General features: G+C 36.4%; 1 protein-coding gene across 1 annotated transcript; it reads left to right on the forward strand.

Annotated features, from left to right (window-relative positions):
- Positions 1-819: 819 nt before the first annotated feature.
- Positions 820-27,900, forward strand: LOC145914478 (uncharacterized). The gene is made up of 9 exons (XM_083002305.1): positions 820-968; positions 1,154-1,382; positions 16,904-17,076; positions 17,262-17,490; positions 22,218-22,390; positions 22,576-22,804; positions 27,254-27,426; positions 27,612-27,821; positions 27,873-27,900. The coding sequence occupies exons 1-9, from the start codon at positions 820-822 to the stop codon at positions 27,898-27,900; spliced, it is 1,593 nt and encodes a 530-aa protein (XP_082858431.1).

Consider the following 27,900-nt stretch of genomic DNA (forward strand, 5'->3'; position numbering starts at 1 on the left):
TATAAAATCCCCAAAAGCTGGATGGTCGGCGCCAATGCATGTAAGTGGATACCCAGCGATTTGGATGTACAAAGCTTCTTGAAAAATGAAATTTCTGCGGATGCAGCTTGGCAGACATGTCCTTCCACCATTCTTTGTGAAGGGAGTAAGTTGTGTGTTTGTGACAAATAATTGTGCATTTTTGTTTCATGCATTTTGTTCTTTTCAGGCACACATGCCCGTTGTTTGAAAAGAAAATGTAGATCTGCTGATCTGGAAAGGGACATTCTAATGAGCGAATCCACTGAAAGCAGTTCTTCTTCCACGATACCTCTCTTGCAAAAAAAGGTGTCCATAAACCTTGTGCTGATTTTTATGCATAAAACTGGCACATATTATTCATCTAGTTTTTTAATTGACTGGGGACCTTTGCTTGTGCATTTGCTTATTTTAGTTTACTTTCAACAGGTTCTTGCCACCCAAGCAGCAAACACAATGTCACAATGACAGGAGCATGAACTGTCTGAAAACATTGGCATCCTTATCGACAAAACAATAAAGGTGAAGGAAGAAATGCGGAGGATTGGTGACCGAATTCAGAGAATGGAAACTCTGACAGAAAAAAAACACATGTGTGGCAGAAAAGTTTTTGCCGCAATCAGCTGTCAACGAAGAACATCTGATGGCTCTACTTACTAAACCAAATGTGAGCTTTCTTTTTACCTAATGCACTGAGGCTTTTGTCTGCATGCTTTACACTGTAAATGACATCTGCTCTACATTTCAATCATTTTGTATGTTGATACTTTTCAAAAGGACAAAGTAAAACTTGCCCAAGTGATGGACATTGACCAACTTCGTGGCACCTTCCGGAATTCTGTAATACTGTTTATGACAAAACACCTGGCTCTTCAATCTTGTTTTGGCGGTTGGACGCAGGAAAACAAAAATCCCATTCAAATCACATCCTCTGTTGGCATTTATGTTGGGTGAGTCAAATTGCTTTAGAAATCTCACAAGACACGCCACACTGCGGGCCTCATTGTAAAGCCTTCCGATTGTGAAGTTTTCACAACTTTCACATATTTAATTCCCACATGTCAAATATTTAATTTCTGTGCACGATAGAATGTTACCAACATTTTAACTAAATCTTATGTTTTATGTTCCGCAGACGCATAGAAAGATGCAAGACGCCGGCAGTTAAATACCAAGAAATCGCCACAGCGGTGAAACGAGTTTTACCTGGAGTTGTTGACGGAGTGGCGGCAGAATATCAAGCAACGGCAATCAATCCTCAATTAAGCCCACCACGTCTCAGAGTACATAGTTTCGTCGAACACTGCACTTCGTGTTACTCCGTACTTCCACTGCGCTTGCCACTGTATTTCTATTTATGTGTTGTTAATTTCAATAAAACATTATGCAATTAAAGTCGTGGTGCGTGCGAGACGGTGAAGTAGCGAGTTTGATGAGGTCATATTTTGAAAGTGACCAGGCAATATCATTATGTTCGGTAAACGCACGGCGAACGCTCGCTCGGCCAAGCTTGGATTTGTTCAATTGTAGAACATACGCCGAACATATATCCAACATTTAAGTACGGTGAACATGCGTCGCCCAAGCTTGATGCCAAGCGTATGCGCTTTCAGCACTTAGCCGTGCCTAAATTTTTGACTGGGTATGCGCTTTCAGCACTTATCCATTTTGCAGGATATGACTTTTCGATAAAAAATATTTTTTTTCATTACAAGCTTTATTATACAGTGGAAAACGCTGATACTCCAGTATTGCTTTTGCGGTTGCACAACGTATGTAACCATGCGATTTCAGCACTTGTCCATTTTGCAGTATATGACTTTTCGATAAAAAATATTTTTTTTCATTACAAGCTTTATTATACAGTGGAAAACGCTGATACTCCAGTACTGAGTTTGCGGTTGCACAACGTATGTAACCATGCGATTTCAGCACATGTCCATTTTGCAGTATATGACTTTTCGATAAAAAATATTTTTTTTCATTACAAGCTTTATTATACAGTGGAAAACGCTAATACTCCAGTATTGCGTTTGCGGTTGCACAACGTATGTAACTATGCGATTTCAGCACTTGTCCATTTTGCAGTATATGACTTTTCGATAAAAAATATTTTTTTTCAGTACAAGCTTTATTATACAGTGGTAAACGCTGATACTCCAGTATTGCTTTTGCGGTTGCACAACGTATGTAACTGTGCGATTTCAGCACTTGTCCATTTTGCAGTATATGACTTTTCGATAAAAAATGTTTTTTTTTCAGTACAAGCTTTATTATACAGTGGAAAACGCTGATACTCCAGCACTGAGTTTGCGGTTGCACAACGTATGTAACTGTGCGATTTCAGCACTTGTCCATTTTGCAGTATATGACTTTTCGATAAAAAATATTTTTTTTCAGTACAAGCTTTATTATACAGTGGTAAACGCTGATACTCCAGTATTGCTTTTGCGGTTGCACAACGTATGTGACTGTGCGATTTCAGCACTTGTCCATTTTGCAGTATATGACTTTTCGATAAAAAATATTTTTTTTCATTGCAAGCTTTATTATACAGTGGTAAACGCTGATACTCCAGTATTGCTTTTGCGGTTGCACAACGTATGTGACTGTGCGATTTCAGCACTTGTCCATTTTGCAGTATATGACTTTTCGATAAAAAATATTTTTTTTCATTGCAAGCTTTATTATACAGTGGAAAACGCTGATACTCCAGTACTGAGTTTGCGGTTGAACAACGTATGTAACTATATGCGCTTTCAGCACTTATCCATTTTGCAGGATATGACTTTTCGATAAAAAATATTTTTTTTCATTACAAGCTTTATTATACAGTGGAAAACGCTGATACTCCAGTATTGCTTTTGCGGTTGCACAACGTATGTAACCATGCGATTTCAGCACTTGTCCATTTTGCAGTATATGACTTTTCGATAAAAAATATTTTTTTTCATTACAAGCTTTATTATACAGTGGAAAACGCTGATACTCCAGTACTGAGTTTGCGGTTGCACAACGTATGTAACCATGCGATTTCAGCACATGTCCATTTTGCAGTATATGACTTTTCGATAAAAAATATTTTTTTTCATTACAAGCTTTATTATACAGTGGAAAACGCTAATACTCCAGTATTGCGTTTGCGGTTGCACAACGTATGTAACTATGCGATTTCAGCACTTGTCCATTTTGCAGTATATGACTTTTCGATAAAAAATATTTTTTTTCAGTACAAGCTTTATTATACAGTGGTAAACGCTGATACTCCAGTATTGCTTTTGCGGTTGCACAACGTATGTAACTGTGCGATTTCAGCACTTGTCCATTTTGCAGTATATGACTTTTCGATAAAAAATGTTTTTTTTTCAGTACAAGCTTTATTATACAGTGGAAAACGCTGATACTCCAGCACTGAGTTTGCGGTTGCACAACGTATGTAACTGTGCGATTTCAGCACTTGTCCATTTTGCAGTATATGACTTTTCGATAAAAAATATTTTTTTTCAGTACAAGCTTTATTATACAGTGGTAAACGCTGATACTCCAGTATTGCTTTTGCGGTTGCACAACGTATGTGACTGTGCGATTTCAGCACTTGTCCATTTTGCAGTATATGACTTTTCGATAAAAAATATTTTTTTTCATTGCAAGCTTTATTATACAGTGGAAAACGCTGATACTCCAGTACTGAGTTTGCGGTTGAACAACGTATGTAACTATATGCGCTTTCAGCACTTATCCATTTTGCAGGATATGACTTTTCGATAAAAAATATTTTTTTTCATTACAAGCTTTATTATACAGTGGAAAACGCTGATACTCCAGTATTGCTTTTGCGGTTGCACAACGTATGTAACCATGCGATTTCAGCACTTGTCCATTTTGCAGTATATGACTTTTCGATAAAAAATATTTTTTTTCATTACAAGCTTTATTATACAGTGGAAAACGCTGATACTCCAGTACTGAGTTTGCGGTTGCACAACGTATGTAACCATGCGATTTCAGCACATGTCCATTTTGCAGTATATGACTTTTCGATAAAAAATATTTTTTTTCATTACAAGCTTTATTATACAGTGGAAAACGCTAATACTCCAGTATTGCGTTTGCGGTTGCACAACGTATGTAACTATGCGATTTCAGCACTTGTCCATTTTGCAGTATATGACTTTTCGATAAAAAATATTTTTTTTCATTACAAGCTTTATTATACAGTGGAAAACGCTGATACTCCAGTACTGAGTTTGCGGTTGCACAACGTATGTAACTATGCGATTTCAGCCCTTGTCCATTTTGCAGTATATGACTTTTCGATAAAAAATATTTTTTTTTAGTACAAGCTTTATTATACAGTGAAAAACGCTGGTACTCCAGTATTGCTTTTGCGGTTGCACAACGTATGTAACTATGCGATTTCAGCACTTGTCCATTTTGCAGTATATGACTTTTCGATAAAAAATATTTTTTTTCATTGCAAGCTTTATTATACAGTGGAAAACGCTGATACTCCAGTACTGAGTTTTCGGTTGAACAACGTATGTAACTATGCGCTTTCAGCACTTATCCATTTTGCAGGATATGACTTTTCGATAAAAAATATTTTTTTTCATTACAAGCTTTATTATACAGTGGAAAACGCTGATACTACAGTATTGCTTTTGCGGTTGCACAACGTATGTAACCATGCGATTTCAGCACTTGTCCATTTTGCAGTATATGACTTTTCGATAAAAAATATTTTTTTTCATTACAAGCTTTATTATACAGTGGAAAACGCTGATACTCCAGTACTGAGTTTGCGGTTGCACAACGTATGTAACCATGCGATTTCAGCACATGTCCATTTTGCAGTATATGACTTTTCGATAAAAAATATTTTTTTTCATTACAAGCTTTATTATACAGTGGAAAACGCTAATACTCCAGTATTGCGTTTGCGGTTGCACAACGTGTGTAACTATGCGATTTCAGCACTTGTCCATTTTGCAGTATATGACTTTTCGATAAAAAATATTTTTTTTCATTACAAGCTTTATTATACAGTGGAAAACGCTGATACTCCAGTACTGAGTTTGCGGTTGCACAACGTATGTGACTATGCGATTTCAACACTTGTCCATTTTGCAGTATATGACTTTTCGATAAAAAATATTTTTTTTCAGTACAAGCTTTATTATACAGTGGAAAACGCTGATACTCCAGTACTGAGTTTGCGGTTGCACAACGTATGTAACCATGCGATTTCAGCCCTTGTCCATTTTGCACTATATGACTTTTCGATAAAAAATATTTTTTTTTAGTACAAGCTTTATTATACAGTGAAAAACGCTGGTACTCCAGTATTGCTTTTGCGGTTGCACAACGTATGTAACTATGCGATTTCAGCACTTGTCCATTTTGCAGTATATGACTTTTCGATAAAAAATATTTTTTTTCATTACAAGCTTTATTATACAGTGGAAAACGCTGATACTCCAGTATTGCGTTTGCGGTTGCACAACGTATGTAACTATGCGCTTTCAGCACTTGTCCATTTTGCAGTATATGACTTTTCGATAAAAAATATTTTTTTTCAGTACAAGCTTTATTATACAGTGGAAAACGCTGATACTCCAGTACTGAGTTTGCGGTTGCACAACGTATGTAACTATGCGATTTCAGCACTTGTCCATTTTGCAGTATATGACTTTTCGATAAAAAATATTTTTTTTCAGTACAAGCTTTATTATACAGTGGTAAACGCTGATACTCCAGTATTGCTTTTGCGGTTGCACAACGTATGTAACTGTGCGATTTCAGCACTTGTCCATTTTGCAGTATATGACTTTTCGATAAAAAATGTTTTTTTTTCAGTACAAGCTTTATTATACAGTGGAAAACGCTGATACTCCAGCACTGAGTTTGCGGTTGCACAACGTATGTAACTGTGCGATTTCAGCACTTGTCCATTTTGCAGTATATGACTTTTCGATAAAAAATATTTTTTTTCAGTACAAGCTTTATTATACAGTGGTAAACGCTGATACTCCAGTATTGCTTTTGCGGTTGCACAACGTATGTGACTGTGCGATTTCAGCACTTGTCCATTTTGCAGTATATGACTTTTCGATAAAAAATATTTTTTTTCATTACAAGCTTTATTATACAGTGGAAAACGCTGATACTCCAGTATTGCTTTTGCGGTTGCACAACGTATGTAACCATGCGATTTCAGCACTTGTCCATTTTGCAGTATATGACTTTTCGATAAAAAATATTTTTTTTCATTACAAGCTTTATTATACAGTGGAAAACGCTGATACTCCAGTACTGAGTTTGCGGTTGCACAACGTATGTAACCATGCGATTTCAGCACATGTCCATTTTGCAGTATATGACTTTTCGATAAAAAATATTTTTTTTCATTACAAGCTTTATTATACAGTGGAAAACGTTAATACTCCAGTATTGCGTTTGCGGTTGCACAACGTATGTAACTATGCGATTTCAGCACTTGTCCATTTTGCAGTATATGACTTTTAGATAAAAAATATTTTTTTTCATTACAAGCTTTATTATACAGTGGAAAACGCTGATACTCCAGTACTGAGTTTGCGGTTGCACAACGTATGTGACTATGCGATTTCAACACTTGTCCATTTTGCAGTATATGACTTTTCGATAAAAAATATTTTTTTTCAGTACAAGCTTTAATTTATTATACAGTGGAAAACGCTGATACTCCAGTACTGAGTTTGCGGTTGCACAACGTATGTAACTATGCGATTTCAGACCTTGTCCATTTTGCAGTATATGACTTTTCGATAAAAAATATTTTTTTTTAGTACAAGCTTTATTATACAGTGAAAAACGCTGGTACTCCAGTATTGCTTTTGCGGTTGCACAACGTATGTAACTATGCGATTTCAGCACTTGTCCATTTTGCAGTATATGACTTTTCGATAAAAAATATTTTTTTTCATTACAAGCTTTATTATACAGTGGAAAACGCTGATACTCCAGTATTGCGTTTGCGGTTGCACAACGTATGTAACTATGCGCTTTCAGCACTTGTCCATTTTGCAGTATATGACTTTTCGATAAAAAATATTTTTTTTCAGTACAAGCTTTATTATACAGTGGAAAACGCTGATACTCCAGTACTGAGTTTGCGGTTGCACAACGTATGTAACTATGCGATTTCAGCACTTGTCCATTTTGCAGTATATGACTTTTCGATAAAAAATATTTTTTTTCAGTACAAGCTTTATTATACAGTGGTAAACGCTGATACTCCAGTATTGCTTTTGCGGTTGCACAACGTATGTAACTGTGCGATTTCAGCACTTGTCCATTTTGCAGTATATGACTTTTCGATAAAAAATGTTTTTTTTTCAGTACAAGCTTTATTATACAGTGGAAAACGCTGATACTCCAGCACTGAGTTTGCGGTTGCACAACGTATGTAACTGTGCGATTTCAGCACTTGTCCATTTTGCAGTATATGACTTTTCGATAAAAAATATTTTTTTTCAGTACAAGCTTTATTATACAGTGGTAAACGCTGATACTCCAGTATTGCTTTTGCGGTTGCACAACGTATGTGACTGTGCGATTTCAGCACTTGTCCATTTTGCAGTATATGACTTTTCGATAAAAAATATTTTTTTTCAGTACAAGCTTTATTATACAGTGGTAAACGCTGATACTCCAGTATTGCTTTTGCGGTTGCACAACGTATGTAACTGTGCGATTTCAGCACTTGTCCATTTTGCAGTATATGACTTTTCGATAAAAAATGTTTTTTTTTCAGTACAAGCTTTATTATACAGTGGAAAACGCTGATACTCCAGCACTGAGTTTGCGGTTGCACAACGTATGTAACTGTGGGATTTCAGCACTTGTCCATTTTGCAGTATATGACTTTTCGATAAAAAATATTTTTTTTCAGTACAAGCTTTATTATACAGTGGTAAACGCTGATACTCCAGTATTGCTTTTGCGGTTGCACAACGTATGTGACTGTGCGATTTCAGCACTTGTCCATTTTGCAGTATATGACTTTTCGATAAAAAATATTTTTTTTCATTGCAAGCTTTATTATACAGTGGAAAACGCTGATACTCCAGTACTGAGTTTGCGGTTGAACAACGTATGTAACTTATGCGCTTTCAGCACTTATCCATTTTGCAGGATATGACTTTTCGATAAAAAATATTTTTTTTCATTACAAGCTTTATTATACAGTGGAAAACGCTGATACTCCAGTATTGCTTTTGCGGTTGCACAACGTATGTAACCATGCGATTTCAGCACTTGTCCATTTTGCAGTATATGACTTTTCGATAAAAAATATTTTTTTTCATTACAAGCTTTATTATACAGTGGAAAACGCTGATACTCCAGTACTGAGTTTGCGGTTGCACAACGTATGTAACCATGCGATTTCAGCACATGTCCATTTTGCAGTATATGACTTTTCGATAAAAAATATTTTTTTTCATTACAAGCTTTATTATACAGTGGAAAACGCTAATACTCCAGTATTGCGTTTGCGGTTGCACAACGTATGTAACTATGCGATTTCAGCACTTGTCCATTTTGCAGTATATGACTTTTCGATAAAAAATATTTTTTTTCATTACAAGCTTTATTATACAGTGGAAAACGCTGATACTCCAGTACTGAGTTTGCGGTTGCACAACGTATGTGACTATGCGATTTCAACACTTGTCCATTTTGCAGTATATGACTTTTCGATAAAAAATATTTTTTTTCAGTACAAGCTTTAATTTATTATACAGTGGAAAACGCTGATACTCCAGTACTGAGTTTGCGGTTGCACAACGTATGTAACTATGCGATTTCAGACCTTGTCCATTTTGCAGTATATGACTTTTCGATAAAAAATATTTTTTTTTAGTACAAGCTTTATTATACAGTGAAAAACGCTGGTACTCCAGTATTGCTTTTGCGGTTGCACAACGTATGTAACTATGCGATTTCAGCACTTGTCCATTTTGCAGTATATGACTTTTCGATAAAAAATATTTTTTTTCAGTACAAGCTTTATTATACAGTGGTAAACGCTGATACTCCAGTATTGCTTTTGCGGTTGCACAACGTATGTGACTGTGCGATTTCAGCACTTGTCCATTTTGCAGTATATGACTTTTCGATAAAAAATATTTTTTTTCATTGCAAGCTTTATTATACAGTGGAAAACGCTGATACTCCAGTACTGAGTTTGCGGTTGAACAACGTATGTAACTTATGCGCTTTCAGCACTTATCCATTTTGCAGGATATGACTTTTCGATAAAAAATATTTTTTTTCATTACAAGCTTTATTATACAGTGGAAAACGCTGATACTCCAGTATTGCTTTTGCGGTTGCACAACGTATGTAACCATGCGATTTCAGCACTTGTCCATTTTGCAGTATATGACTTTTCGATAAAAAATATTTTTTTTCATTACAAGCTTTATTATACAGTGGAAAACGCTGATACTCCAGTACTGAGTTTGCGGTTGCACAACGTATGTAACCATGCGATTTCAGCACATGTCCATTTTGCAGTATATGACTTTTCGATAAAAAATATTTTTTTTCATTACAAGCTTTATTATACAGTGGAAAACGCTAATACTCCAATATTGCGTTTGCGGTTGCACAACGTATGTAACTATGCGATTTCAGCACTTGTCCATTTTGCAGTATATGACTTTTCGATAAAAAATATTTTTTTTCATTACAAGCTTTATTATACAGTGGAAAACGCTGATACTCCAGTACTGAGTTTGCGGTTGCACAACGTATGTGACTATGCGATTTCAACACTTGTCCATTTTGCAGTATATGACTTTTCGATAAAAAATATTTTTTTTCAGTACAAGCTTTAATTTATTATACAGTGGAAAACGCTGATACTCCAGTACTGAGTTTGCGGTTGCACAACGTATGTAACTATGCGATTTCAGCCCTTGTCCATTTTGCAGTATATGACTTTTCGATAAAAAATATTTTTTTTTAGTACAAGCTTTATTATACAGTGAAAAACGCTGGTACTCCAGTATTGCTTTTGCGGTTGCACAACGTATGTAACTATGCGATTTCAGCACTTGTCCATTTTGCAGTATATGACTTTTCGATAAAAAATATTTTTTTTCATTACAAGCTTTATTATACAGTGGAAAACGCTGATACTCCAGTATTGCGTTTGCGGTTGCACAACGTATGTAACTATGCGCTTTCAGCACTTGTCCATTTTGCAGTATATGACTTTTCGATAAAAAATATTTTTTTTCAGTACAAGCTTTATTATACAGTGGAAAACGCTGATACTACAGTACTGAGTTTGCGGTTGCACAACGTATGTAACTATGCGATTTCAGCACTTGTCCATTTTGCAGTATATGACTTTTCGATAAAAAATATTTTTTTTCAGTACAAGCTTTATTATACAGTGGTAAACGCTGATACTCCAGTATTGCTTTTGCGGTTGCACAACGTATGTAACTGTGCGATTTCAGCACTTGTCCATTTTGCAGTATATGACTTTTCGATAAAAAATGTTTTTTTTTCAGTACAAGCTTTATTATACAGTGGAAAACGCTGATACTCCAGCACTGAGTTTGCGGTTGCACAACGTATGTAACCATGCGATTTCAGCACATGTCCATTTTGCAGTATATGACTTTTCGATAAAAAATATTTTTTTTCATTACAAGCTTTATTATACAGTGGAAAACGCTAATACTCCAGTATTGCGTTTGCGGTTGCACAACGTATGTAACTATGCGATTTCAGCACTTGTCCATTTTGCAGTATATGACTTTTCGATAAAAAATATTTTTTTTCATTACAAGCTTTATTATACAGTGGAAAACGCTGATACTCCAGTACTGAGTTTGCGGTTGCACAACGTATGTGACTATGCGATTTCAACACTTGTCCATTTTGCAGTATATGACTTTTCGATAAAAAATATTTTTTTTCAGTACAAGCTTTAATTTATTATACAGTGGAAAACGCTGATACTCCAGTACTGAGTTTGCGGTTGCACAACGTATGTAACTATGCGATTTCAGCCCTTGTCCATTTTGCAGTATATGACTTTTCGATAAAAAATATTTTTTTTTAGTACAAGCTTTATTATACAGTGAAAAACGCTGGTACTCCAGTATTGCTTTTGCGGTTGCACAACGTATGTAACTATGCGATTTCAGCACTTGTCCATTTTGCAGTATATGACTTTTCGATAAAAAATATTTTTTTTCATTACAAGCTTTATTATACAGTGGAAAACGCTGATACTCCAGTATTGCGTTTGCGGTTGCACAACGTATGTAACTATGCGCTTTCAGCACTTGTCCATTTTGCAGTATATGACTTTTCGATAAAAAATATTTTTTTTCAGTACAAGCTTTATTATACAGTGGAAAACGCTGATACTACAGTACTGAGTTTGCGGTTGCACAACGTATGTAACTATGCGATTTCAGCACTTGTCCATTTTGCAGTATATGACTTTTCGATAAAAAATATTTTTTTTCAGTACAAGCTTTATTATACAGTGGTAAACGCTGATACTCCAGTATTGCTTTTGCGGTTGCACAACGTATGTAACTGTGCGATTTCAGCACTTGTCCATTTTGCAGTATATGACTTTTCGATAAAAAATGTTTTTTTTTCAGTACAAGCTTTATTATACAGTGGAAAACGCTGATACTCCAGCACTGAGTTTGCGGTTGCACAACGTATGTAACTGTGCGATTTCAGCACTTGTCCATTTTGCAGTATATGACTTTTCGATAAAAAATATTTTTTTTCAGTACAAGCTTTATTATACAGTGGTAAACGCTGATACTCCAGTATTGCTTTTGCGGTTGCACAACGTATGTGACTATGCGATTTCAGCACTTTTCCATTTTGCAGTATATGACTTTTCGATAAAAAATATTTTTTTTCATTGCAAGCTTTATTATACAGTGGAAAACGCTGATACTCCAGTACTGAGTTTGCGGTTGAACAACGTATGTAACTGTGCGATTTCAGCACTTGTCCATTTTGCAGTATATGACTTTTCGATAAAAAATGTTTTTTTTTCAGTACAAGCTTTATTATACAGTGGAAAACGCTGATACTCCAGCACTGAGTTTGCGGTTGCACAACGTATGTAACTGTGCGATTTCAGCACTTGTCCATTTTGCAGTATATGACTTTTCGATAAAAAATATTTTTTTTCAGTACAAGCTTTATTATACAGTGGTAAACGCTGATACTCCAGTATTGCTTTTGCGGTTGCACAACGTATGTGACTATGCGATTTCAGCACTTTTCCATTTTGCAGTATATGACTTTTCGATAAAAAATATTTTTTTTCATTGCAAGCTTTATTATACAGTGGAAAACGCTGATACTCCAGTACTGAGTTTGCGGTTGAACAACGTATGTAACTATGCGCTTTCAGCACTTATCCATTTTGCAGGATATGACTTTTCGATAAAAAATATTTTTTTTCATTACAAGCTTTATTATACAGTGGAAAACGCTGATACTCCAGTATTGCTTTTGCGGTTGCACAACGTATGTAACTATGCGATTTCAGCACTTGTCCATTTTGCAGTATATGACTTTTCGATAAAAAATATTTTTTTTCATTACAAGCTTTATTATACAGTGGAAAACGCTGATACTCCAGTATTGCGTTTGCGGTTGCACAACGTATGTAACTATGCGCTTTCAGCACTTGTCCATTTTGCAGTATATGACTTTTCGATAAAAAATATTTTTTTTCAGTACAAGCTTTATTATACAGTGGAAAACGCTGATACTACAGTACTGAGTTTGCGGTTGCACAACGTATGTAACTATGCGATTTCAGCACTTGTCCATTTTGCAGTATATGACTTTTCGATAAAAAATATTTTTTTTCAGTACAAGCTTTATTATACAGTGGTAAACGCTGATACTCCAGTATTGCTTTTGCGGTTGCACAACGTATGTAACTGTGCGATTTCAGCACTTGTCCATTTTGCAGTATATGACTTTTCGATAAAAAATGTTTTTTTTTCAGTACAAGCTTTATTATACAGTGGAAAACGCTGATACTCCAGCACTGAGTTTGCGGTTGCACAACGTATGTAACCATGCGATTTCAGCACATGTCCATTTTGCAGTATATGACTTTTCGATAAAAAATATTTTTTTTCATTACAAGCTTTATTATACAGTGGAAAACGCTAATACTCCAGTATTGCGTTTGCGGTTGCACAACGTATGTAACTATGCGATTTCAGCACTTGTCCATTTTGCAGTATATGACTTTTCGATAAAAAATATTTTTTTTCATTACAAGCTTTATTATACAGTGGAAAACGCTGATACTCCAGTACTGAGTTTGCGGTTGCACAACGTATGTGACTATGCGATTTCAACACTTGTCCATTTTGCAGTATATGACTTTTCGATAAAAAATATTTTTTTTCAGTACAAGCTTTAATTTATTATACAGTGGAAAACGCTGATACTCCAGTACTGAGTTTGCGGTTGCACAACGTATGTAACTATGCGATTTCAGCCCTTGTCCATTTTGCAGTATATGACTTTTCGATAAAAAATATTTTTTTTTAGTACAAGCTTTATTATACAGTGAAAAACGCTGGTACTCCAGTATTGCTTTTGCGGTTGCACAACGTATGTAACTATGCGATTTCAGCACTTGTCCATTTTGCAGTATATGACTTTTCGATAAAAAATATTTTTTTTCATTACAAGCTTTATTATACAGTGGAAAACGCTGATACTCCAGTATTGCGTTTGCGGTTGCACAACGTATGTAACTATGCGCTTTCAGCACTTGTCCATTTTGCAGTATATGACTTTTCGATAAAAAATATTTTTTTTCAGTACAAGCTTTATTATACAGTGGAAAACGCTGATACTACAGTACTGAGTTTGCGGTTGCACAACGTATGTAACTATGCAATTTCAGCACTTGTCCATTTTGCAGTATATGACTTTTCGATAAAAAATATTTTTTTTCAGTACAAGCTTTATTATACAGTGGTAAACGCTGATACTCCAGTATTGCTTTTGCGGTTGCACAACGTATGTGACTGTGCGATTTCAGCACTTGTCCATTTTGCAGTATATGACTTTTCGATAAAAAATGTTTTTTTTTCAGTACAAGCTTTATTATACAGTGGAAAACGCTGATACTCCAGCACTGAGTTTGCGGTTGCACAACGTATGTAACTGTGCGATTTCAGCACTTGTCCATTTTGCAGTATATGACTTTTCGATAAAAAATATTTTTTTTCAGTACAAGCTTTATTATACAGTGGTAAACGCTGATACTCCAGTATTGCTTTTGCGGTTGCACAACGTATGTGACTATGCGATTTCAGCACTTTTCCATTTTGCAGTATATGACTTTTCGATAAAAAATATTTTTTTTCATTGCAAGCTTTATTATACAGTGGAAAACGCTGATACTCCAGTACTGAGTTTGCGGTTGAACAACGTATGTAACTACCCAGTCAAAAATTATCTACCCCCTTAGTATGGGCCTAGCTTGGTTTAAGATCGGTTTAGTGCGTTTAAGCTTGGCACGGCCAATCAGCACTTATTCGGACGTCAGCCAAACTTATACGTTCGGTTTACGAATGGTGCGCCGTGCTTAAGTTTGCATAATTTCCCCCTGCGCAAAATAATTTTGAAGTGTAATACGGTGCTTGAAGATGAGTTTCGTCGGCGGGAGTTTTTCCTTGTATAGCTGCGTCACACATATCATATTGTTTTGTCATAAGGTGGGCATAGAAGCATGAAGTTGATTTTATTTCATTTTTGGGTAGTTTGGTTGTACCTCTCTTGGTGATTTCTGCCGTGGGGTTGTGACACATGCAGTTTTGCAGGGCAAATTATTGTCAGTGATTTTTACCATAATATTTGTTGATTTTGCGAGCTAACTAAAATGTTTTTTTAAATATTACAAAGCGAAGCTGAGGCGCTGCTTCGTCATGGTTGGATGAACAACAAGCAGGCAGGCAGGGCAGGCTAGGAGGCTTGGCTAACTGCGTAATTGCTGAGTTGTTTGTTGTAATGACTTGACGGCGGGAAACCTTGTCTAAATTTACAGGTGGTTTACGACAGCAGTTGTTTTATGTCAGGTATTTCTGTTTGATATACTTGCGACTCAAATTCAGATCAAGGGTGAATACGCATCTTGCATGTTTGGGTGTAATGCGTCGATTGTTAATCTGGTGGTGGGGTAAACCACGCCAATTGCAAGTTAAGCTTTCTTCAACTGTCGTCATGTTAACGTCACCACAACCTTACAAAATATAAGGAATTTATACTGCTTGAGTTCAACAGAAAATCGAGGCCTTTGTCTGATTTGCTTTACTGGAAAGCAACAGAATTTAGACTATTTATGCTGTATGTGGGAGTGGTGCTGTGCTGTTGAAAGATAAAAATGTGCTGTGCCATAAACGTATTGTCATTTTCTGCATTTTTCTTTAGCTACGAGATGTTTGTTGTCGCCAAACATTAACACACATGAGTTTTTGTTATGTGTCCAAATGCTAAAAGACTTTGTTAGCAAATCTTCACATATTTATGGTAAAGCATTTGTCAGTTACAATGTTCATTGTTTGATCCACTTGTGTAATGATTATGAAAAACATGGTTCATTGGAAAGCATTGGCTGTTTTCAATTTGAAAATTATTTGGGTTGTTTGAAAAAAAGTTTTGAATTTGGGTACAAACCTATGCAACAAATTGCAAGATTTGCATTTTATGAAAACCAAACTTCCCATTATATGTTTCTTAATTCCACATAATATCCAGTCGAAAAAACTGTCAAAGCAATATTGCCTTTTGGCGTCTTCTTAAAAACCTTGTCAACTTAAAACATGTCGGAATTTACAAAGTGTGTGGTTTGAATGGTGATTATTTTCTGCTGAAAGTTAATGATCAAATTAAAAATGTGTTCTGTTGCCATATAAAGGACATTTCATTGTCAATAATTTGCTTGATGCCACATGATATATCTGCATGTATATTTGTTTCTTCCACAGTACATTAGAATGGAAAATTTTGTTTGTATAAAATCCCCAAAAGCTGGATGGTCGGCGCCAATGCATGTAAGTGGATACCCAGCGATTTGGATGTACAAAGCTTCTTGAAAAATGAAATTTCTGCGGATGCAGCTTGGCAGACATGTCCTTCCACCATTCTTTGTGAAGGGAGTAAGTTGTGTGTTTGTGACAAATAATTGTGCATTTTTGTTTCATGCATTTTGTTCTTTTCAGGCACACATGCCCGTTGTTTGAAAAGAAAATGTAGATCTGCTGATCTGGAAAGGGACATTCTAATGAGCGAATCCACTGAAAGCAGTTCTTCTTCCACGATACCTCTCTTGCAAAAAAAGGTGTCCATAAACCTTGTGCTGATTTTTATGCATAAAACTGGCACATATTATTCATCTAGTTTTTTAATTGACTGGGGACCTTTGCTTGTGCATTTGCTTATTTTAGTTTACTTTCAACAGGTTCTTGCCACCCAAGCAGCAAACACAATGTCACAATGACAGGAGCATGAACTGTCTGAAAACATTGGCATCCTTATCGACAAAACAATAAAGGTGAAGGAAGAAATGCGGAGGATTGGTGACCGAATTCAGAGAATGGAAACTCTGACAGAAAAAAAACACATGTGTGGCAGAAAAGTTTTTGCCGCAATCAGCTGTCAACGAAGAACATCTGATGGCTCTACTTACTAAACCAAATGTGAGCTTTCTTTTTACCTAATGCACTGAGGCTTTTGTCTGCATGCTTTACACTGTAAATGACATCTGCTCTACATTTCAATCATTTTGTATGTTGATACTTTTCAAAAGGACAAAGTAAAACTTGCCCAAGTGATGGACATTGACCAACTTCGTGGCACCTTCCGGAATTCTGTAATACTGTTTATGACAAAACACCTGGCTCTTCAATCTTGTTTTGGCGGTTGGACGCAGGAAAACAAAAATCCCATTCAAATCACATCCTCTGTTGGCATTTATGTTGGGTGAGTCAAATTGCTTTAGAAATCTCACAAGACACGCCACACTGCGGGCCTCATTGTAAAGCCTTCCGATTGTGAAGTTTTCACAACTTTCACATATTTAATTCCCACATGTCAAATATTTAATTTCTGTGCACGATAGAATGTTACCAAAATTTTAACTAAATCTTATGTTTTATGTTCTGCAGACGCATAGAAAGATGCAAGACGCCGGCAGTTAAATACCAAGAAATCGCCACAGCGGTGAAACGAGTTTTACCTGGAGTTGTTGACGGAGTGGCGGCAGAATATCAAGCAACGGCAATCAATCCTCAATTAAGCCCACCACGTCTCAGAGTACATAGTTTCGTCGAACACTGCACTTCGTGTTACTCCGTACTTCCACTGCGCTTGCCACTGTATTTCTATTTATGTGTTGTTAATTTCAATAAAACATTATGCAATTAAAGTCGTGGTGCGTGCGAGACGGTGAAGTAGCGAGTTTGATGAAGTCATATTTTGAAAGTGACCAGGCAATATCATTATGTTCGGTAAACGCACGGCGAACGCTCGCTCGGCCAAGCTTGGATTTGTTCAATTGTAGAACATACGCCGAACATATATCCAACATTTAAGTACGGTGAACATGCGTCGCCCAAGCTTGATGCCAAGCGTATCTTGACATAAAGTGACAAGGGCCGTGCCTAAATTTTTGACTGGGTATGCGCTTTCAGCACTTATCCATTTTGCAGGATATGACTTTTCGATAAAAAATATTTTTTTTCATTACAAGCTTTATTATACAGTGGAAAACGCTGATACTCCAGTATTGCTTTTGCGGTTGCACAACGTATGTAACTATGCGATTTCAGCACTTGTCCATTTTGCAGTATATGACTTTTCGATAAAAAATATTTTTTTTCATTACAAGCTTTATTATACAGTGGAAAACGCTGATACTCCAGTATTGCGTTTGCGGTTGCACAACGTATGTAACTATGCGCTTTCAGCACTTGTCCATTTTGCAGTATATGACTTTTCGATAAAAAATATTTTTTTTCAGTACAAGCTTTATTATACAGTGGAAAACGCTGATACTACAGTACTGAGTTTGCGGTTGCACAACGTATGTAACTATGCGATTTCAGCACTTGTCCATTTTGCAGTATATGACTTTTCGATAAAAAATATTTTTTTTCAGTACAAGCTTTATTATACAGTGGTAAACGCTGATACTCCAGTATTGCTTTTGCGGTTGCACAACGTATGTAACTGTGCGATTTCAGCACTTGTCCATTTTGCAGTATATGACTTTTCGATAAAAAATGTTTTTTTTTCAGTACAAGCTTTATTATACAGTGGAAAACGCTGATACTCCAGCACTGAGTTTGCGGTTGCACAACGTATGTAACCATGCGATTTCAGCACATGTCCATTTTGCAGTATATGACTTTTCGATAAAAAATATTTTTTTTCATTACAAGCTTTATTATACAGTGGAAAACGCTAATACTCCAGTATTGCGTTTGCGGTTGCACAACGTATGTAACTATGCGATTTCAGCACTTGTCCATTTTGCAGTATATGACTTTTCGATAAAAAATATTTTTTTTCATTACAAGCTTTATTATACAGTGGAAAACGCTGATACTCCAGTACTGAGTTTGCGGTTGCACAACGTATGTGACTATGCGATTTCAACACTTGTCCATTTTGCAGTATATGACTTTTCGATAAAAAATATTTTTTTTCAGTACAAGCTTTAATTTATTATACAGTGGAAAACGCTGATACTCCAGTACTGAGTTTGCGGTTGCACAACGTATGTAACTATGCGATTTCAGCCCTTGTCCATTTTGCAGTATATGACTTTTCGATAAAAAATATTTTTTTTTAGTACAAGCTTTATTATACAGTGAAAAACGCTGGTACTCCAGTATTGCTTTTGCGGTTGCACAACGTATGTAACTATGCGATTTCAGCACTTGTCCATTTTGCAGTATATGACTTTTCGATAAAAAATATTTTTTTTCATTACAAGCTTTATTATACAGTGGAAAACGCTGATACTCCAGTATTGCGTTTGCGGTTGCACAACGTATGTAACTATGCGCTTTCAGCACTTGTCCATTTTGCAGTATATGACTTTTCGATAAAAAATATTTTTTTTCAGTACAAGCTTTATTATACAGTGGAAAACGCTGATACTACAGTACTGAGTTTGCGGTTGCACAACGTATGTAACTATGCGATTTCAGCACTTGTCCATTTTGCAGTATATGACTTTTCGATAAAAAATATTTTTTTTCAGTACAAGCTTTATTATACAGTGGTAAACGCTGATACTCCAGTATTGCTTTTGCGGTTGCACAACGTATGTAACTGTGCGATTTCAGCACTTGTCCATTTTGCAGTATATGACTTTTCGATAAAAAATGTTTTTTTTTCAGTACAAGCTTTATTATACAGTGGAAAACGCTGATACTCCAGCACTGAGTTTGCGGTTGCACAACGTATGTAACTGTGCGATTTCAGCACTTGTCCATTTTGCAGTATATGACTTTTCGATAAAAAATATTTTTTTTCAGTACAAGCTTTATTATACAGTGGTAAACGCTGATACTCCAGTATTGCTTTTGCGGTTGCACAACGTATGTGACTATGCGATTTCAGCACTTTTCCATTTTGCAGTATATGACTTTTCGATAAAAAATATTTTTTTTCATTGCAAGCTTTATTATACAGTGGAAAACGCTGATACTCCAGTACTGAGTTTGCGGTTGAACAACGTATGTAACTACCCAGTCAAAAATTATCTACCCCCTTAGTATGGGCCTAGCTTGGTTTAAGATCGGTTTAGTGCGTTTAAGCTTGGCACGGCCAATCAGCACTTATTCGGACGTCAGCCAAACTTATACGTTCGGTTTACGAATGGTGCGCCGTGCTTAAGTTTGCATAATTTCCCCCTGCGCAAAATAATTTTGAAGTGTAATACGGTGCTTGAAGATGAGTTTCGTCGGCGGGAGTTTTTCCTTGTATAGCTGCGTCACACATATCATATTGTTTTGTCATAAGGTGGGCATAGAAGCATGAAGTTGATTTTATTTCATTTTTGGGTAGTTTGGTTGTACCTCTCTTGGTGATTTCTGCCGTGGGGTTGTGACACATGCAGTTTTGCAGGGCAAATTATTGTCAGTGATTTTTACCATAATATTTGTTGATTTTGCGAGCTAACTAAAATGTTTTTTTAAATATTACAAAGCGAAGCTGAGGCGCTGCTTCGTCATGGTTGGATGAACAACAAGCAGGCAGGCAGGGCAGGCTAGGAGGCTTGGCTAACTGCGTAATTGCTGAGTTGTTTGTTGTAATGACTTGACGGCGGGAAACCTTGTCTAAATTTACAGGTGGTTTACGACAGCAGTTGTTTTATGTCAGGTATTTCTGTTTGATATACTTGCGACTCAAATTCAGATCAAGGGTGAATACGCATCTTGCATGTTTGGGTGTAATGCGTCGATTGTTAATCTGGTGGTGGGGTAAACCACGCCAATTGCAAGTTAAGCTTTCTTCAACTGTCGTCATGTTAACGTCACCACAACCTTACAAAATATAAGGAATTTATACTGCTTGAGTTCAACAGAAAATCGAGGCCTTTGTCTGATTTGCTTTACTGGAAAGCAACAGAATTTAGACTATTTATGCTGTATGTGGGAGTGGTGCTGTGCTGTTGAAAGATAAAAATGTGCTGTGCCATAAACGTATTGTCATTTTCTGCATTTTTCTTTAGCTACGAGATGTTTGTTGTCGCCAAACATTAACACACATGAGTTTTTGTTATGTGTCCAAATGCTAAAAGACTTTGTTAGCAAATCTTCACATATTTATGGTAAAGCATTTGTCAGTTACAATGTTCATTGTTTGATCCACTTGTGTAATGATTATGAAAAACATGGTTCATTGGAAAGCATTGGCTGTTTTCAATTTGAAAATTATTTGGGTTGTTTGAAAAAAAGTTTTGAATTTGGGTACAAACCTATGCAACAAATTGCAAGATTTGCATTTTATGAAAACCAAACTTCCCATTATATGTTTCTTAATTCCACATAATATCCAGTCGAAAAAACTGTCAAAGCAATATTGCCTTTTGGCGTCTTCTTAAAAACCTTGTCAACTTAAAACATGTCGGAATTTACAAAGTGTGTGGTTTGAATGGTGATTATTTTCTGCTGAAAGTTAATGATCAAATTAAAAATGTGTTCTGTTGCCATATAAAGGACATTTCATTGTCAATAATTTGCTTGATGCCACATGATATATCTGCATGTATATTTGTTTCTTCCACAGTACATTAGAATGGAAAATTTTGTTTGTATAAAATCCCCAAAAGCTGGATGGTCGGCGCCAATGCATGTAAGTGGATACCCAGCGATTTGGATGTACAAAGCTTCTTGAAAAATGAAATTTCTGCGGATGCAGCTTGGCAGACATGTCCTTCCACCATTCTTTGTGAAGGGAGTAAGTTGTGTGTTTGTGACAAATAATTGTGCATTTTTGTTTCATGCATTTTGTTCTTTTCAGGCACACATGCCCGTTGTTTGAAAAGAAAATGTAGATCTGCTGATCTGGAAAGGGACATTCTAATGAGCGAATCCACTGAAAGCAGTTCTTCTTCCACGATACCTCTCTTGCAAAAAAAGGTGTCCATAAACCTTGTGCTGATTTTTATGCATAAAACTGGCACATATTATTCATCTAGTTTTTTAATTGACTGGGGACCTTTGCTTGTGCATTTGCTTATTTTAGTTTACTTTCAACAGGTTCTTGCCACCCAAGCAGCAAACACAATGTCACAATGACAGGAGCATGAACTGTCTGAAAACATTGGCATCCTTATCGACAAAACAATAAAGGTGAAGGAAGAAATGCGGAGGATTGGTGACCGAATTCAGAGAATGGAAACTCTGACAGAAAAAAAACACATGTGTGGCAGAAAAGTTTTTGCCGCAATCAGCTGTCAACGAAGAACATCTGATGGCTCTACTTACTAAACCAAATGTGAGCTTTCTTTTTACCTAATGCACTGAGGCTTTTGTCTGCATGCTTTACACTGTAAATGACATCTGCTCTACATTTCAATCATTTTGTATGTTGATACTTTTCAAAAGGACAAAGTAAAACTTGCCCAAGTGATGGACATTGACCAACTTCGTGGCACCTTCCGGAATTCTGTAATACTGTTTATGACAAAACACCTGGCTCTTCAATCTTGTTTTGGCGGTTGGACGCAGGAAAACAAAAATCCCATTCAAATCACATCCTCTGTTGGCATTTATGTTGGGTGAGTCAAATTGCTTTAGAAATCTCACAAGACACGCCACACTGCGGGCCTCATTGTAAAGCCTTCCGATTGTGAAGTTTTCACAACTTTCACATATTTAATTCCCACATGTCAAATATTTAATTTCTGTGCACGATAGAATGTTACCAAAATTTTAACTAAATCTTATGTTTTATGTTCTGCAGACGCATAGAAAGATGCAAGACGCCGGCAGTTAAATACCAAGAAATCGCCACAGCGGTGAAACGAGTTTTACCTGGAGTTGTTGACGGAGTGGCGGCAGAATATCAAGCAACGGCAATCAATCCTCAATTAAGCCCACCACGTCTCAGAGTACATAGTTTCGTCGAACACTGCACTTCGTGTTACTCCGTACTTCCACTGCGCTTGCCACTGTATTTCTATTTATGTGTTGTTAATTTCAATAAAACATTATGCAATTAAAGTCGTGGTGCGTGCGAGACGGTGAAGTAGCGAGTTTGATGAAGTCATATTTTGAAAGTGACCAGGCAATATCATTATGTTCGGTAAACGCACGGCGAACGCTCGCTCGGCCAAGCTTGGATTTGTTCAATTGTAGAACATACGCCGAACATATATCCAACATTTAAGTACGGTGAACATGCGTCGCCCAAGCTTGATGCCAAGCGTATCTTGACATAAAGTGACAAGGGCCGTGCCTAAATTTTTGACTGGGTATGCGCTTTCAGCACTTATCCATTTTGCAGGATATGACTTTTCGATAAAAAATATTTTTTTTCATTACAAGCTTTATTATACAGTGGAAAACGCTGATACTCCAGTATTGCTTTTGCGGTTGCACAACGTATGTAACTATGCGATTTCAGCACTTGTCCATTTTGCAGTATATGACTTTTCGATAAAAAATATTTTTTTTCATTACAAGCTTTATTATACAGTGGAAAACGCTGATACTCCAGTATTGCGTTTGCGGTTGCACAACGTATGTAACTATGCGCTTTCAGCACTTGTCCATTTTGCAGTATATGACTTTTCGATAAAAAATATTTTTTTTCAGTACAAGCTTTATTATACAGTGGAAAACGCTGATACTACAGTACTGAGTTTGCGGTTGCACAACGTATGTAACTATGCGATTTCAGCACTTGTCCATTTTGCAGTATATGACTTTTCGATAAAAAATATTTTTTTTCAGTACAAGCTTTATTATACAGTGGTAAACGCTGATACTCCAGTATTGCTTTTGCGGTTGCACAACGTATGTAACTGTGCGATTTCAGCACTTGTCCATTTTGCAGTATATGACTTTTCGATAAAAAATGTTTTTTTTTCAGTACAAGCTTTATTATACAGTGGAAAACGCTGATACTCCAGCACTGAGTTTGCGGTTGCACAACGTATGTAACCATGCGATTTCAGCACATGTCCATTTTGCAGTATATGACTTTTCGATAAAAAATATTTTTTTTCATTACAAGCTTTATTATACAGTGGAAAACGCTAATACTCCAGTATTGCGTTTGCGGTTGCACAACGTATGTAACTATGCGATTTCAGCACTTGTCCATTTTGCAGTATATGACTTTTCGATAAAAAATATTTTTTTTCATTACAAGCTTTATTATACAGTGGAAAACGCTGATACTCCAGTACTGAGTTTGCGGTTGCACAACGTATGTGACTATGCGATTTCAACACTTGTCCATTTTGCAGTATATGACTTTTCGATAAAAAATATTTTTTTTCAGTACAAGCTTTAATTTATTATACAGTGGAAAACGCTGATACTCCAGTACTGAGTTTGCGGTTGCACAACGTATGTAACTATGCGATTTCAGCCCTTGTCCATTTTGCAGTATATGACTTTTCGATAAAAAATATTTTTTTTTAGTACAAGCTTTATTATACAGTGAAAAACGCTGGTACTCCAGTATTGCTTTTGCGGTTGCACAACGTATGTAACTATGCGATTTCAGCACTTGTCCATTTTGCAGTATATGACTTTTCGATAAAAAATATTTTTTTTCATTACAAGCTTTATTATACAGTGGAAAACGCTGATACTCCAGTATTGCGTTTGCGGTTGCACAACGTATGTAACTATGCGCTTTCAGCACTTGTCCATTTTGCAGTATATGACTTTTCGATAAAAAATATTTTTTTTCAGTACAAGCTTTATTATACAGTGGAAAACGCTGATACTACAGTACTGAGTTTGCGGTTGCACAACGTATGTAACTATGCGATTTCAGCACTTGTCCATTTTGCAGTATATGACTTTTCGATAAAAAATATTTTTTTTCAGTACAAGCTTTATTATACAGTGGTAAACGCTGATACTCCAGTATTGCTTTTGCGGTTGCACAACGTATGTGACTATGCGATTTCAGCACTTTTCCATTTTGCAGTATATGACTTTTCGATAAAAAATATTTTTTTTCATTGCAAGCTTTATTATACAGTGGAAAACGCTGATACTCCAGTACTGAGTTTGCGGTTGAACAACGTATGTAACTACCCAGTCAAAAATTATCTACCCCCTTAGTATGGGCCTAGCTTGGTTTAAGATCGGTTTAGTGCGTTTAAGCTTGGCACGGCCAATCAGCACTTATTCGGACGTCAGCCAAACTTATACGTTCGGTTTACGAATGGTGCGCCGTGCTTAAGTTTGCATAATTTCCCCCTGCGCAAAATAATTTTGAAGTGTAATACGGTGCTTGAAGATGAGTTTCGTCGGCGGGAGTTTTTCCTTGTATAGCTGCGTCACACATATCATATTGTTTTGTCATAAGGTGGGCATAGAAGCATGAAGTTGATTTTATTTCATTTTTGGGTAGTTTGGTTGTACCTCTCTTGGTGATTTCTGCCGTGGGGTTGTGACACATGCAGTTTTGCAGGGCAAATTATTGTCAGTGATTTTTACCATAATATTTGTTGATTTTGCGAGCTAACTAAAATGTTTTTTTAAATATTACAAAGCGAAGCTGAGGCGCTGCTTCGTCATGGTTGGATGAACAACAAGCAGGCAGGCAGGGCAGGCTAGGAGGCTTGGCTAACTGCGTAATTGCTGAGTTGTTTGTTGTAATGACTTGACGGCGGGAAACCTTGTCTAAATTTACAGGTGGTTTACGACAGCAGTTGTTTTATGTCAGGTATTTCTGTTTGATATACTTGCGACTCAAATTCAGATCAAGGGTGAATACGCATCTTGCATGTTTGGGTGTAATGCGTCGATTGTTAATCTGGTGGTGGATAAACCACGCCAATTGCAAGTTAAGCTTTCTTCAACTGTCGTCATGTTAACGTCACCACAACCTTACAAAATATAAGGAATTTATACTGCTTGAGTTCAACAGAAAATCGAGGCCTTTGTCTGATTTGCTTTACTGGAAAGCAACAGAATTTAGACTATTTATGCTGTATGTGGGAGTGGTGCTGTGCTGTTGAAAGATAAAAATGTGCTGTGCCATAAACGTATTGTCATTTTCTGCATTTTTCTTTAGCTACGAGATGTTTGTTGTCGCCAAACATTAACACACATGAGTTTTTGTTATGTGTCCAAATGCTAAAAGACTTTGTTAGCAAATCTTCACATATTTATGGTAAAGCATTTGTCAGTTACAATGTTCATTGTTTGATCCACTTGTGTAATGATTATGAAAAACATGGTTCATTGGAAAGCATTGGCTGTTTTCAATTTGAAAATTATTTGGGTTGTTTGAAAAAAAGTTTTGAATTTGGGTACAAACCTATGCAACAAATTGCAAGATTTGCATTTTATGAAAACCAAACTTCCCATTATATGTTTCTTAATTCCACATAATATCCAGTCGAAAAAACTGTCAAAGCAATATTGCCTTTTGGCGTCTTCTTAAAAACCTTGTCAACTTAAAACATGTCGGAATTTACAAAGTGTGTGGTTTGAATGGTGATTATTTTCTGCTGAAAGTTAATGATCAAATTAAAAATGTGTTCTGTTGCCATATAAAGGACATTTCATTGTCAATAATTTGCTTGATGCCACATGATATATCTGCATGTATATTTGTTTCTTCCACAGTACATTAGAATGGAAAATTTTGTTTGTATAAAATCCCCAAAAGCTGGATGGTCGGCGCCAATGCATGTAAGTGGATACCCAGCGATTTGGATGTACAAAGCTTCTTGAAAAATGAAATTTCTGCGGATGCAGCTTGGCAGACATGTCCTTCCACCATTCTTTGTGAAGGGAGTAAGTTGTGTGTTTGTGACAAATAATTGTGCATTTTTGTTTCATGCATTTTGTTCTTTTCAGGCACACATGCCCGTTGTTTGAAAAGAAAATGTAGATCTGCTGATCTGGAAAGGGACATTCTAATGAGCGAATCCACTGAAAGCAGTTCTTCTTCCACGATACCTCTCTTGCAAAAAAAGGTGTCCATAAACCTTGTGCTGATTTTTATGCATAAAACTGGCACATATTATTCATCTAGTTTTTTAATTGACTGGGGACCTTTGCTTGTGCATTTGCTTATTTTAGTTTACTTTCAACAGGTTCTTGCCACCCAAGCAGCAAACACAATGTCACAATGACAGGAGCATGAACTGTCTGAAAACATTGGCATCCTTATCGACAAAACAATAAAGGTGAAGGAAGAAATGCGGAGGATTGATGACCGAATTCAGAGAATGGAAACTCTGACAGAAAAAAAACACATGTGTGGCAGAAAAGTTTTTGCCGCAATCAGCTGTCAACGAAGAACATCTGATGGCTCTACTTACTAAACCAAATGTGAGCTTTCTTTTTACCTAATGCACTGAGGCTTTTGTCTGCATGCTTTACACTGTAAATGACATCTGCTCTACATTTCAATCATTTTGTATGTTGATACTTTTCAAAAGGACAAAGTAAAACTTGCCCAAGTGATGGACATTGACCAACTTCGTGGCACCTTCCGGAATTCTGTAATACTGTTTATGACAAAACACCTGGCTCTTCAATCTTGTTTTGGCGGTTGGACGCAGGAAAACAAAAATCCCATTCAAATCACATCCTCTGTTGGCATTTATGTTGGGTGAGTCAAATTGCTTTAGAAATCTCACAAGACACGCCACACTGCGGGCCTCATTGTAAAGCCTTCCGATTGTGAAGTTTTCACAACTTTCACATATTTAATTCCCACATGTCAAATATTTAATTTCTGTGCACGATAGAATGTTACCAAAATTTTAACTAAATCTTATGTTTTATGTTCTGCAGACGCATAGAAAGATGCAAGACGCCGGCAGTTAAATACCAAGAAATCGCCACAGCGGTGAAACGAGTTTTACCTGGAGTTGTTGACGGAGTGGCGGCAGAATATCAAGCAACGGCAATCAATCCTCAATTAAGCCCACCACGTCTCAGAGTACATAGTTTCGTCGAACACTGCACTTCGTGTTACTCCGTACTTCCACTGCGCTTGCCACTGTATTTCTATTTATGTGTTGTTAATTTCAATAAAACATTATGCAATTAAAGTCGTGGTGCGTGCGAGACGGTGAAGTAG

Source organism: Ascidia mentula, chromosome 9, assembly GCF_947561715.1.
Source record: "Ascidia mentula chromosome 9, kaAscMent1.1, whole genome shotgun sequence".
Classification (NCBI taxonomy): domain Eukaryota; kingdom Metazoa; phylum Chordata; class Ascidiacea; order Phlebobranchia; family Ascidiidae; genus Ascidia; species Ascidia mentula.